The 14,249-nt window shown below is 41.8% G+C and overlaps 1 protein-coding gene across 2 annotated transcripts in view; it reads right to left on the bottom strand.

The window, feature by feature from the left end:
• Positions 1 to 13,819, bottom strand: part of INPP5J (inositol polyphosphate-5-phosphatase J) — a 50,239-nt gene extending 36,420 nt beyond the window's left edge. For both annotated transcript variants that reach the window (XR_016305834.1, XM_089652206.1), the window contains exons 1-2: positions 13,563 to 13,819; positions 4,929 to 5,476 (exon numbers count right to left, since the gene is read on the bottom strand). Coding sequence is in view for 1 of the 2 variants with exons in the window: in XM_089652206.1 (XP_089508332.1) it covers positions 4,929 to 5,476; positions 13,563 to 13,619 (605 nt within the window). In the remaining variant the exon portion in view is untranslated. The remainder of the gene's footprint in view (positions 1 to 4,928; positions 5,477 to 13,562) is intronic.
• Between the last annotated feature and the right edge of the window lie 430 nt (positions 13,820 to 14,249).

Below are 14,249 nucleotides of genomic sequence, written 5' to 3'. Positions count from 1 at the left end.
AGTGTGAAATCTCCTAAACACCGCAAGTTTAGGAGATATTCAGTTTATCTACAGGTAAGCCTTATTATAGTTTAACCTGTAGGTATAAGTTCAAAAGCAAAGTTTACTACCACTTTAAAGTCGAAGATCACACTTGTTACACATAGCAGTGACATCATCACTGTGCTGTACATATCCTTGGGAAGCGAGCAGAGCTGTGGGAGGGGCCCAACAGGCTCCACCCACCACAGGCTGCCTGCATAAAACTACAGGAGGGGGCAGACACAAGACCAGTTACCCTGCACAAGGAGAGAGAGAGGCAATGAGCAGTCTTATTACAGGAAGCTCCTGTACAGTGGTAAAGTTTCACACTGGATTACTGCACAGATCTGGAATAAATACACAAATCACACCAAGATTCAAGGAAGAAAATCACCACAGGTAACTAAGAAACTAACCATGTCAAAAGAAAGAGTAGCAGTCCTTTCACAAAATAAAAAAATGCAAGTCATGAGGGGCAGTTGTGGCAGGTTTGTTTGCATACTGATATTCTGTCCATGATCGGGCACAGATGGCATTATCTGCAAGCTCTCTGCACACTGCTATACAGCTGAACACTGTGCATATTTCAACCATTTGGTGATGAACCAATCAACATTTGCTTCTTGGGTGACCCTGATGGCCCCCATCTGCCTTCGACTAAACAAATCGATGGGCATTGGCTGCATCCAATAGCCAAGCAGGCGATTTGTCCAACTGAGCTATATACAGTGGGGAAAATAATTATTTGGTCCCCTGCAGATTTTGTAAATTTGCCCACTTACAAAGAAATGAAGGGTCTGTAATTTTAATCATAGGTGTATTTTAAGTGATAGAGAAAGAATATCAGCCAAAATTTGCAGAAAAAACACAGCATACATATCTTATGAATTGAGTTGCAGTTCAGTGAGTAAAAAAAGTATTTGATCCCCTACCAACCAACAATAATTCTGGCTCCCACAGACTGGCTATGTGCTCATGTGGTACATAGATTAGTCCTGTCCTAACAACTCATTATGTGTTTAAAAGACACTTGTCCACAGAATCTCTTTCTTCCATTCAAACCTCACCACCATGGGAAAGAGCTAAAGAGCTGTCAAAGGACATCAGGGACAAGAATATAGACCTACACAAGGCTGGACAGGGCTACAAGACCATCAGCAATAAGCTTGGTGAGAAGGAGACAACTGCTGGAGCAATTATTTGCAAATGGAAGAAATACAAAATAACCATCAATCGCCCTCGGTCTGGAGCTCCATGCAAGATTTTGCCTCTTGGGGTAAGGATGATCATGAGAAAAGTGAGGGATCAGTCCAGAACTACACCATGGGAGGAGCTTGTAAATGATGTTGAGGCAGTTGAGACCACAGTCACCAAACAAACCACTGGTAACACAATACGCAGCCATGGATTTAAATACTGCAGTGCCTGCAAGGTCCCCCTCAAGAAGGCACATGTACATGCCCATCTGAAGTTTTCCAATGAATATCTAAATGATTCAGAGAAGGACTGAGAGAAAGTGCTGTGGTCAGATGAGGTCAAAATTGAGCTCTTTGGCATTAACTAGACTCGCCGTTTTTGAGGAAGAAAATGCTGAATAAGACTCTAAGTACACCTACAGTCAAGCACGGAGGTGAAAACATTATACTTTTGGGCAGCTCCTCTGCTAAAGGTTCAGGCCAACTTTTGCCACATTCAGGGGCCAAAGGATGGGGCCATGTATTGTAAAATCTTGAATAAGAACCTTCTTCCCTCAGCCAGAACACCTAAGATGGGTCATGGATGGGTCTTCAAGCATGACAATGACCAAAAACATATCACCAAGGCAACAAAGGAGTGGCTCAAGAAGAAGCACATTAAGTACATGGAGTGGCCTAGCCAGTCTCCAGACCTTAATCCTACAGAAAATTTATGGAGGGAGCTGAAACTTCAAGTTGCCAAGTGACAGCCAAGAAACCTTAAGGATTTAGAGAAGATCTGTAAAGAAGAGTGGACCAAAATCCCTCCTGAGATGTCTGCAAACCTGGTAACCAACTACAAGAAAGATCTTACCTCTGTGCTTGCCAACAAGGATTTCTCCACCAAGTACAAAGTCATGTTTTGCTTGGGGATCAAATACTTATTTTACTCGCTGAACTGCAACTCAATTTATAACTTTTGTATCGTGTGTTTTTTCTTTTTTGGTTGATATTCTGTCTCTGTCATTTAAAATACACATATGATAAAAATTATAGACCCTTCATTTCTGTGTAAGGGGCAAACTTACAAAATCTGCAGGGGATCAAATAATTATTTCTCTTTAGCTGTAGGACTGTACTCCTATTTATTTGACTTAGTATCAGCTTTTTGTAATCCCTTGTACAGCAGAGCTCAGACTGGAAAAGAGAGAAGTAGGACAGGGAAGCATAAGGCTGGCCTTTGGTGCTCATGTGCTAACAAGGGACACACTAATAGGAAGAGAAAGCAAAGTGACAGAGAGATAATCTCATCAGTATGCTGCTTCTCCTTTTACTGTCTGGTTACATGTTGGGGAGGACAAGACCTGTGAGTGTTAAGCTGGACATACATGGCTTGAATTGTGGCCACCTTCAGTGAAGCAGCTGAAATATGAACCATGGGTTACCACACTGACACCTTCTAGCTTAACAAATTCAACTAGGGAATTGAAGGACCCAGGTGGAAAGAAGTTGGCCGAACAATGACTGCGGCCAATCAGCTGCAGTCACTGTTTGGGCATTCTGACAGTTGCGGGTGTCAGTGGCTGTCAGATTAAAAAAAACTAGCACAGGGATATTCCTCCATGCACACTGTTTAGCATAAATCGGGTAATGGGATGAAAAATCCTACATGTATGGCAAGCTTTGCTTAACTGCAAATGCATAGAATTATTCTGCTGCCCTGCTAGATAGTGCTGTGTAAAAATGAATGAACGATCTTATGTTTATGGCCAGCTTTACTTAACTGAAACTGCAGAGAAAAACAATTTACTTGCCCTGTTAGACAAGGCTGTACTTTGTGGCAGATCTTTGTAAATACCAGGATTGGATGGACAGAAATGCAAATCCTTTAGCAAATAAAACTGCTCCTTTATATATATTTCATCTCCATATTCAGCTTCGGGTTCAGCTTTTGACTACAGTTGTCAGACCAGTGATATTATCAGCCACTCATCTTTACAAAGGGTTTCAATATCCGGAAGCATGCAATACTCCATTTGATAATACTCTTTATCTGAATATCACATGAAAGATTGTATTATTTCATTGCAAATGTACACTGCAGCAATTGCTACATAACTAAGGAACTGTCATTGCTCCTTTTAAGCCTTCTGTATTAGATGCTCTGAACACTGGATTAATGGTATTATTCAATATTATAGGATATATTTTTTAGCAGTATCTTTAAAAATGGTTTGCAGTTACCTGTATTTTTCATCACATTCAGCATCAAACAATATTGTGTGTTACCATAAAACCAGCCCTTTCAATAAGGAGCCATTTTTTTTTAAACTTAGGATACATATATATACACTCACCAGCCACTTTATTAGGTACACCTGTTCAATTGCTTGGTAACACAAATTGCTAATCAGCCAATCACATGGCAGCATCTCACATGTCAATGCATTTAGGCATGTAGACGTGGTGAAGAAGACTTGCTGAAATTCAAATCGAGCATCAGAATGGGGAAGAAAGGGGATTTAGGTGACTTTCAATGTGACATGGTTGTTGGTTCCAGACGGGCTGGTCTGAGTATTTCAAAAACTGATGATCTACTGGGATTTTCACACACAACCATCTCTAGGGCTTACAGAGAATGGTTCAAAAAAGAGAAAATATCCAGTGGCCAGCATTGGTGTGGATGAAAATGCCTTGTTGATGTCAGAGGTCAGAAGAGAATGGGCAGACTGGTTCGAGATGACAGAAAGGCAACAGAAACTCATGTCAATATGGACCAAAATCTCTCAGGAATGTTTCCAACACCTTGTTGAATCTATACCATGAAGAATTAAGGCAGTTCTGAAGGCAAAAGGGTGTCCAACCTGATTCCAGCAAGATGTACCTAATAAAGTGGCCGGTGAGTATATGATCAAAGTAGACCTGTGGCGTACAGGGAAAGTGGGATGGACAAAGTGTTAAGAGGGATTTTTTGTCCACTGCATCTTACAATTTGTTTATAGGAAATAAAGACAGATGTAGTTCTCAAATAATATATATATATATATATATATATATATATATATATATATATATATATAATTTTTTTTTTTTTTTTTTTCAATGAAAGGCTTTTTTAGATTTTTTTGGATGAGAATCAAGTGTATATAGTCCACTGAAGTTTGAGAAACCAGTGTCTGTGTTCTAGCCCATTTGGAACTTTGTTACTTTACTGGTAAATTCTGGAACTGAAGAGTAGTAGGTTCATTTGTTGATTTGTTGTATCTGTCAAGAGTTCAGCAGTAATTAGGAAACACTTTGCATGTGAAATTACTTTGTTTGCTCAATAAAGCACAGTATTTGTTGTCCAACAATAAGCTTTATAGTATTTTAGCTATTATCTAGTCTTGGTGTAATTAGTCTAAACTACAACCGCACTTATCTACACTAATGTCTTGCAGTAAATGTCTTTTTATATTTTATTAGCTCAAACTGAATATCTCTTAGCATATTTTTCACACATTTTGTACAAGCTACATTGTCCTGGCATTTTGAAACATTTTGTAGTAGGACTACTGCTGTTCTATAAATAGAGTTGATTATAACTCAAGAAAGGTGATGTTTAGGTTATGATTGGTTTGACATTAAAGCATTAAAGCATGTAAAGTGTTTTTATACCATTCTGTGTTATGGCAGTATTGGGAGCTGTACTGTAAGTTCTGTGTTAATAGATTTGGATGAACAAATTGTTACCTGAAATCATCTCCTGCTTTGTTCTGTTCATTCCACCCAATGGTCCCATTGAAAGGTGATTTGTCGGTTTCATCTTGTGGTGGATGAATACTATTAGGTCGTATAATTGGTTCCTGAAGTCTGTCTGGACGCTTGGGAAGGTGGGATCTACTTGGCTGTGGTGATCCTCTGGGGCTCGGGGCTGGAGAGTGGCGGGGTGAGGATGGTGCAGGAGATAGGGGTCTGTAGTGGCTTGTTGGAGACAGAAGACCTGGACATGACCCCTCTGGCTGAGATCTGCCAGACTCATCTTTAGAACTGAACAGAGAACCCACAGGGTGGAGTCTCAAAGATCCTTCGGGTTGAGATCGATCAGGCGCAGAAGCACCAACGGGTGCTAAGGGACGGACAGAGTGTTGTGGGGCAGAAGTTGGTGTCTGTGATCCGCTAGATCCTTCAGGCTGGGACCTACCAGATCCTGCTGGACTGAGTCGAGGAGAGGTCGGAGCAAGAGGCCTGGGAGATAACACTGGTGAGGGGGGAGCCACAAAAACGCGCTGAGTATCCATCTTTAGAGAACAAACACACAAAAAATGTAGTTATGGACATTTTACCATATGTGTATATACTATATTTCTCTAGAAATGCATATGCTGATTTCACTCATTGGGCCAGTATTTACCTGTGCATTGATATTACCAATGTTATAACATGAAACTGCATACTGTGACCATAGAACTCCTTTGAAGTGATTGTAAAGGTAATTTTTTAAAATAACATACATGTCATGCTTACATACTCTGTACAATGGTTTTCCACAGAGCAGCCCCGATTCTCCTCTTCTAGGGTCCCCCGCTGGCACTCCAGGTCCCCCCCCTTCTGAGTGACCGCATAGAAAGCTGCATGATTTGCTCATATTTCTCATATATTTTCACAGTGCATTCTTCCCTAATAAAATAATATTATATTATCAAGTTCTAAATTAGAGATGATGGAACTATTTTAGACCCCTTCATCTTTAAAATTGTTCTAAAAGCTAAAGGTTTTTTACCTTGATGCGTTCTATGCATCATGGTAAAAAACCTTCAGTGTGCAGCTCCCTTCTCAGCCCCCCTTATACTCACCTGAGCCCAATCTTGAGACAGTGCTGAGCATGAGATTAGCCACTCTCCCAGATCTCTCTTTCCTCATTGGCTGAGAAACAGCAGAAGTCATTGCCTCTTGCTGCTATCAATCACAGTCAGTGAGGAGGGAGCTGGGGGCGGCTCGGGAGTCACCTAGATGAAGCTCTGGAGCAAGCATGCATGAGAACCCCCAGAGCAAGCAGTTTGCTCTGGGAACACTCAGCAGGTTAGAGGAGTCAGAAGCTCTGGCGAGGGACCCAAGAAGAGGAGGATTGGGGCTGCTCTGTGCAAAGCCATTGCACAGACCAGGTAAGTATGACATGTTTTTTATTTTTTTAAACAGTGAACCTTTAGTATCACTTTAATGCAAATCAAGTCTAATTAAATACATTTTCTGGATTGCCATATCTACAACACATTATTGTCCAAGTTTTCCAAAATATATCCATGTGCTTATATCCACCTATCCACCTGTCCACCTATTCAACTGTCACTGGAAGCCAAGATGGAACTCCAGATAAACAGCAAAATACACAGATAAAATATCTGTTTGTACTGTTTTAACTGCCAAAAAAATTGTATCATTGTACAGTCAGTCTTGTGATATGCATGCTGTACTACACCTATGTGCATGATGCCTAACTTACCAGTTAAATGCTGCTTCCACCTGCTGTGATCCTCCCTGTGTACATTTAAAAAAAATGCTTCCCTAATACTTTTTTTTCTGTTTCCTATACTGTCACGTGGCTGAAAATTTTGGCACATCTCTGTACTGTGGAGGGTCCAAAACCTGCACCAAAATGATGAATCCCCTGTAGCTGTGATGTCATCCCACTGGTGTCCATAGCTTCCAGGGTTGTCGCGGGGCTGTTGGCCAAGAGAAGAGTTCCTGCCCCACCAGATGCAAAAGAAAGAGAGGAATACGCTGGAGTGCCAAGGCTTTACAGTCACATGATCGCATAGAAAAATTAATTGACTGAAACAAGTTGATTTTATTAGTTCCTAGTTTGTAATTGCTTATGGCCTCACGTGGGCACCGACCATTTTGATCAGAATGGGATTTGTGAACATATATCTGGAGCACACCAGGACAGATGTCACTTTTGTGACATCCATGTCTATTCAGTTTTTTCTGTAATTTAAGACCTATGTTTGATCCATGGATGGCTGGAATTAAAATAACTTGGTCTGTTTATATCAGACTGCCTTCGAACTGTCACATTTAGTAGAAGAATGTAGACCTTTTCAATTTTTTTCCCAGATTGGGAGGTAGTTGGATGTAAATGGACATCTGTCTGTTTACAATTGCCTGCCTACAGACTGAGGCTATATTCACAACAGTGATCTAGGCCGGTGGGAGTTGTAGCGGCAGAAAACTTCTGATTCCTCCTGTGGCTCTGATTGGATAGGTACAGCCACTATATTGACAGATAGCTGGTAGCTGCAGCTATTTGCAGGTCTCTGCACAGCTAGCGCCTACCTGCATTGATCATTGCTGGACACAATTTGTATGCATCCAGCAGTGATCATCGCTGGCTGTGCGAACAGATGTGAATACCCGTGGCCACTGGTCAACTGTCATTTTTAGTGAATGGGGCTGGCGACAGCACCTAGCCAATCAGAAGTTTCCCGCTGCTACACTTCACTCTGGCCTAAATCACCAGTGTGAATGTAGCCTTATGTCAAACCTCTGATCAGGTCCACCTGAAAAATATACAGGAGGAGCTGATTGTACAGCCTGTCTGAAAGGGGCCATTCTGTGCAATATTTATTGATTTTGAATTGAAAAAAAAAAAACACTGCATATATAAAGAGCTAATATAAAAAATAAACATAGCTATCTGTACTGCAAAAATACAACAAATAAGATTTGATGTCTGCATTTCTTTGATTATGGGTTGTTTTAGTAAACTTAAAGCGGAGTTCCACTCCTGTTAAAAAATAAAAGTCAGCAGCTACAAAAACTGTAGCTGCTGACTTTTAAAAAACAGCCACTTACCTGTCCCTCGGTCCCGCGATGTGTCCCCTGCAGCCCATTTCATCGGCTATTCTGGATTCCAGGAGGCAGGCATCTTCAGTGTGGGCACCCGGCTGTGACAGCATGCGGCTTCACAGCTGGGTACCCACTGCGCATGCGCGAGTAGCGCTGCACTTCATGAATGGTCCTGCAGTCTTCTGGGACCTGTCACATGTCCCCAAAGACTACAGGGAGAGAGGACACCTTCCGCTTCCAATTGCCTAGGGGGAGCGGGTACCCGAATTTGACAGGTACCCGCTCCCCCCCCGCCCCCCAAAGGTGCCAATCCTTAATGGGGAGCAGTCCTTAACCCCTTGACGCCGACGGCACACAAATATGCAGGCTCAGAGAACTGGGCTTTTTTCCGGGGGGCCACATATTTGCATACCTGTCTTTGTGCTGGGAGCACGCCGCTTGGCGCACTCCCAGCACAGAGGTAGCGGTATCACTGAGAGCCCCAGGTCCCGTTCTAACGATCGAGACCCGGGACTCCCGATTCCGGGTCATGTGATCGCTGTGATAGCCTCTGATTGGCTATCGCACTGATCAGTCACTGTGCAACCCGGCCCCCTTGTTTTTTATCTCTCTATGAATGGAGAAGAGAGATACATTGTATCTCTCTAACTCCTGACATAGTTAAAAAAAATGTTTGTTAAAAAAAAAAGGAAGATAAATAAATATTAAAAAATAAAATAAAAAATAAAGAAAAATACCTAGATCAAGGTTTGATCTAGTTCAGTGCCAGGGTTAGTGTTTGGGTCAGGGTCAAAAGTCAAGGTCAAAGGCCATGGTCAAAGGTCAGGATTTAAAAAAAAATGATATCAGTGTCAGTTAGCATTAATGTCAGTGTCAGTGTGTTTTAGGTAAAAAAAAAAGACAAAAACACTATTGTTTATGGGCTGTACTACAGGTACAAACAACAAATAACATACACATATATGGATTCGCTGCTATCGTCAATAGCTGGAGAATTTATTTTGGGTTGTTCTATGGAGGTAGGTTATGGTCGTAACAAGAAACACACAGCTAAATTTAAAAAAAAGATTTTTTTTTTCACTATTTTGGGCCAGTTTTCCTTTGATAATAAAAAACAGTAGGAGCTATCCATTACCATTTACCACCAAATGAAAGCCCAATTTGTCCTGAAAAAAACAAGGTATAATCCACCTGGATGTACAAAGTAGTTGTGATGATATGTACGGCTTTACTAACACATGTCAACGTTGCAGAATTGTGCTTAGGCACTTAGATTTGTTTTACCCTTAGGCGTGAAGGGGTTAAAGCGGAACTTACCCTTTTGGGTGGAGCTCCGCTTTAATAAGTCAGATAGAGTTCTTGTTCTATGTCTGCATGTCCTTATTCTAGATTCTTGGCTATCATGCTAATCATGTGATTGTAATACTTTTGAGTCTTTGACCTCAAGCAAGCATGCTGCAAGTGAAGTTAGAATTCCTGATGTGCACACTTGTTCTGGGTCAGTATCTAACACAGAATTAAAGTAGTAGATCAGTATGATAGAAAGATAGTTGCCACTTTTAAACAAGGTCAACAATGGCACTTTCTGTACCGACTTCCTTTGCAAACATTTGTATATGTAGAGAGAGAGTTTGTTTTTCTGAAAAAGTTGGAAAAATTATCTTTTTTTGTAGGAAACAAAAACATCTACAGGGTGCTCAGCAACATTGGGGTGAATATTCGACATGTATTTACTGGAGAAGAGGTGTGTTTGTATAATCAGCCAAACTCCAAAGGAAAAACTGTTGTTTTATCTCAACAGCCAGTATTCCAATCTGCTTTGCCATGTACCCATCATACAGCAGAGGGCACACCACAGCAGGACACTCGTCCTTATCTAAATCCAATTTGTCCTCAAGAAAAAAGCCTTCTAAAAATAAACATAAACTTTCTGTTCATTTATCACTCTGGTATGAGCTGGCCTCACTACATAAGGAGAAGGAGAGCAGTGCATGGCAGATATATCCAGACACAGCTATTGGCCACTGGGAGAGAAAAGAGATACATATGTATACACACTAAATCACAGCTGACCTTGGATAGGTTAAGGATCCCTCTGAACAAACTGCTACAATGGTGTCTTATGATTATTATTTAACCCATTTGTATCACAAATCCCTGTAGTACTGCTGGGCAGGCAAGAGCATTCAGATCTCCAGCCAGCAGAACAAACCATATTGTCATTCTTTCTCCTCTGTTCTCTTCTATCACTGCTTTGCTGTCAAACAAACCCTTTATCCTTTTATACTTACATTGTTCTTTTCCAGGATGTATATTCCAGAATGTACAGATGTAAAACACCAAGGCTAGCCTACTCCTTCATAGATATACACATAGAATACACCACGGCTTGATGGCTAGCCTACCAGATCCAGAATATACAAATTCAATACAACAAGGCTAGCCTACTCCTTCATAGATATACACATAGAATACACCACGGCTTGATGGCTAGCCTACCAGATCCAGAATATACAAATTCAATACAACAAGGCTAGCCTACTCCTTCAAAGATATACACAAATAATACACCAAGGCTTGATGGCTAGCCTACCAGATCCAGAATCTACAAATTCAATACAACAAGGCTAGCCTACTCCTTCAAAGATATACACAAATAATACACCAAGGCTTGATGGCTAGCCTACCAGATCCAGAATCTACAAATTCAATACAACAAGGCTAGCCTACTCCTTCGTAGATATACACATAGAATACACCAAGGCTTGATGGCTAGCCTACCACATCCAGAATATACAAATTCAATACAACAAGGCTAGCCTACTCCTTCATAGATATACACATAGAATACACCAAGGCTTGAAGGCTAGCCTACCAGATCCAGAATCTACAAATTCAATACACCAAGGCTAGCCTACTCCTTCATAGATATACACATAGAATACACCAAGGCTTGAAGGCTAGCCTACCAGATCCAGAATCTACAAATTCAATACACCAAGGCTAGCCTACTCCTTCATAGATATACACATAGAATACACCAAGGCTTGAAGGCTAGCCTACCAGATCCAGAATCTACAAATTCAATACACCAAGGCTAGCCTACTCCTTCATAGATATACACATAGAATACAACAAGGCTTGAAGGCTAGCCTACCAGATCCAGAATATACAAATTCAATACAACAAGGCTAGCCTACTCCCTCATAGATATACACATAGAATACACCAAGGCTTGAAGACTAGCCTACCAGATCCAGAATATACAAATTCAATACAACAAGGCTAGCCTACTCCTTCAAAGATATACACATCGAATACACCAAGCTTGAAGGCTAGCCTACCACATCCAGAATCTACAAATTCAATACACCAAGACCAGCCTTCTAGTCCAAGGATATACATATGTAATAGACCAAGACTAGCCTACCATGTCCAGATTATAGACATGAAATACACCAGGGTGAGCATAACAGTTCCCCTCCCAAAATATACAGATGTTATGTACTAAGGCTAGTCTACTAGCTCCAAAATATGCACATGTAAAGCACCAATGTTAGCCTGCCAGTTCCAGAATAAACAGATGTCATGCACTTACACTAGCCTGCCAGTTGCAGAATATACACATGTAACAGACCAAGGCTATCCTGCCAATTCTAGAATATACACATATAATAGACCAAGGCTATCCTGTCAATTCTAGAATATACACATGTAATAGACCAAGGCTATCATGCCAATTCTAGAATATCCACATGTAATAGACTAAGGCTATCCTGCCAATTCTAGAATATACACATGTAATAGACCAAGGCTATCCTGTCAATTCTAGAATATACACATGTAATAGACCAAGGCTATCCTGCCAATTCTAGAATATAGCCATGTAATAAACCAAGGCTATCCTGCAAATTCTAGAATATCCACATGTAATAGACCAAGGCTATCCTGCCAATTCTAGAATATCCACATGTAATAGACCAAGGCTATCTGCCAATTCTAGAATATACACTTGTAATAGACCAAGGCAATCCTGTCAATTCTAGAATATACACATGTAATAGACCAAGGCTATCCTGCCAATTCTAGAATATCCACATATAATAGACCAAGGCTGTCCTGCCAATTCCAGAATACACACATGTAACAGACCAAGGCAATCCTGCCAATTCTAGAATATACACATATAACAGACCAAGGCTATCCTGCCAATTCTAGAATATACACATGTAACAGACCAAGGCTATCCTGCCAGTTCTAGAATATACACATGGAACAGACCAAGGCTATCCTGCCAATTCTAGAATATACACATGTAATAGACCAAGGCTATCCTGCCAATTCTACAATATACACATGGAACAGACCAAGGCTATCCTGCCAATTCTAGAATATACACATGGAACAGACCAAGGCTATCCTGCCAATTCTAGAATATACACATGGAACATACCAAGGCTATCCTGCCAATTCTAGAATATACACATGGAACAGACCAAGGCTATCCTGCCAATTCTAGAATATACACATGGAACATACCAAGGCTATCCTGCCAATTCTAGAATATACACATGTAATACACCAAGGCTATCCTGCCAGTTCTAGACTATACACATGTAACAGACCAAGGCTATCCTGCCAATTCTAGAATATACACATGGAACAGACCAAGGCTATCCTGCCAATTCTAGAATATACACATGGAACATACCAAGGCTATCCTGCCAATTCTAGAATATACACATGTAATACACCAAGGCTATCCTGCCAGTTCTAGACTATACACATGTAACAGACCAAGGCTATCCTGACAATTCTAGAATATACACATGGAACATACCAAGGCTATCCTGCCAATTCTAGAATATACACATGGAACAGACCAAGGCTATCCTGCCAATTCTAGAATATACACATGTAACAGACCAAGGCTATCCTGCCAATTCTAGAATATACACATGGAACAGACCAAGGCTATCCTGCCAATTCTAGAATATACACATGTAATACACCAAGGCTATCCTGCCAGTTCTAGACTATACACATGTAACAGACCAAGGCTATCCTGCCAATTCTAGAATATACACATGGAACAGACCAAGGCTATCCTGCCAATTCTAGAATATACACATGTAACAGACCAAGGCTATCCTGCCAATTCTAGAATATACACATGGAACAGACCAAGGCTATCCTGCCAATTCTAGAATATACACATGGAACATACCAAGGCTATCCTGCCAATTCTAGAATATACACATGTAATACACCAAGGCTATCCTGCCAGTTCTAGACTATACACATGGAACAGACCAAGGCTATCCTGCCAATTCTAGAAGCTGCCATTATCAGCGACTTTCCCGTCCCCAGATGTTCTGCCTGATCCTGACTGTGTACATGTAATAGAAGGAGGGAAGCGCTGCTGTGTAGGCAGACATATCAGTGTGATGAGTCCAGCAGTACACATGATCCAGCCTGTCATCTGGCTGTGTGCAGAGGAGAGCTGTCATCAGGTGATCGGGGAGGGGTGCCAGGTACCTGTGCGGCTCCATCGTGCGCCCTGTGTGTCCTCCCTCGCTCCCTGTGCTCTGCCATCGCTGCTCAGCAGATGCTGCTCTCCCCTTCCCTCCTCCCTGGCAGCCCCTCACTGGGGGTGACGTCACGATGTCAACCTGCAGCAGCATTAAAGGGACATGCAGCCTTGGGGAAGTATGCGCCTCGATGCCTGGCCTTCTAGAGGGGGAGGGAGTGACATGCGCCCAGTGCAGGCTAACTAATCATGAATTCCAGCACTTCTCTTCCGTCTCCAGCCTGTATTTGTCAGATCGTAGGTAGGACATGGAGCCAGCGGGGCAGGGGTTAAATGTAGGCAGCCTGGGCGCTCACCTGGCCAGGGAAGGCGATGCCCACTAGGTGGAAGAGGAGGGGTGGAGACTGGCAGCACAGGAGGAAGCCCTTACATCGCCCTACCCAAGACTCCTAGTGTGGTGACCTTGTCAGTTCAGGGTCAGCTCTGGGCTGTCATCATGGTTCACTGAACTGGAGGCTGTCATCGATGGCTTCTCTTGTGAATGCTAGTTTCCTGGCTGCCATGCTGATCCAACGTTTCAGTACTGTATAAGTCACAAGCCTGGGATCTGTGTGCCCACCAGAGATCTGACTTCATTAGCTGCAGCTCAGTCACTGTACATATGAAAGTCATCTGATCAGTATGACAGCCAAGCA

This window comes from Staurois parvus, unplaced genomic scaffold, assembly GCF_062004578.1.
Source record: "Staurois parvus isolate SC_StPar_1 unplaced genomic scaffold, SC_StPar_1.0 ptg000673l, whole genome shotgun sequence".
Classification (NCBI taxonomy): Eukaryota; Metazoa; Chordata; class Amphibia; order Anura; family Ranidae; genus Staurois; species Staurois parvus.
This window is presented reverse-complemented; position numbering and strand designations above follow the sequence as displayed.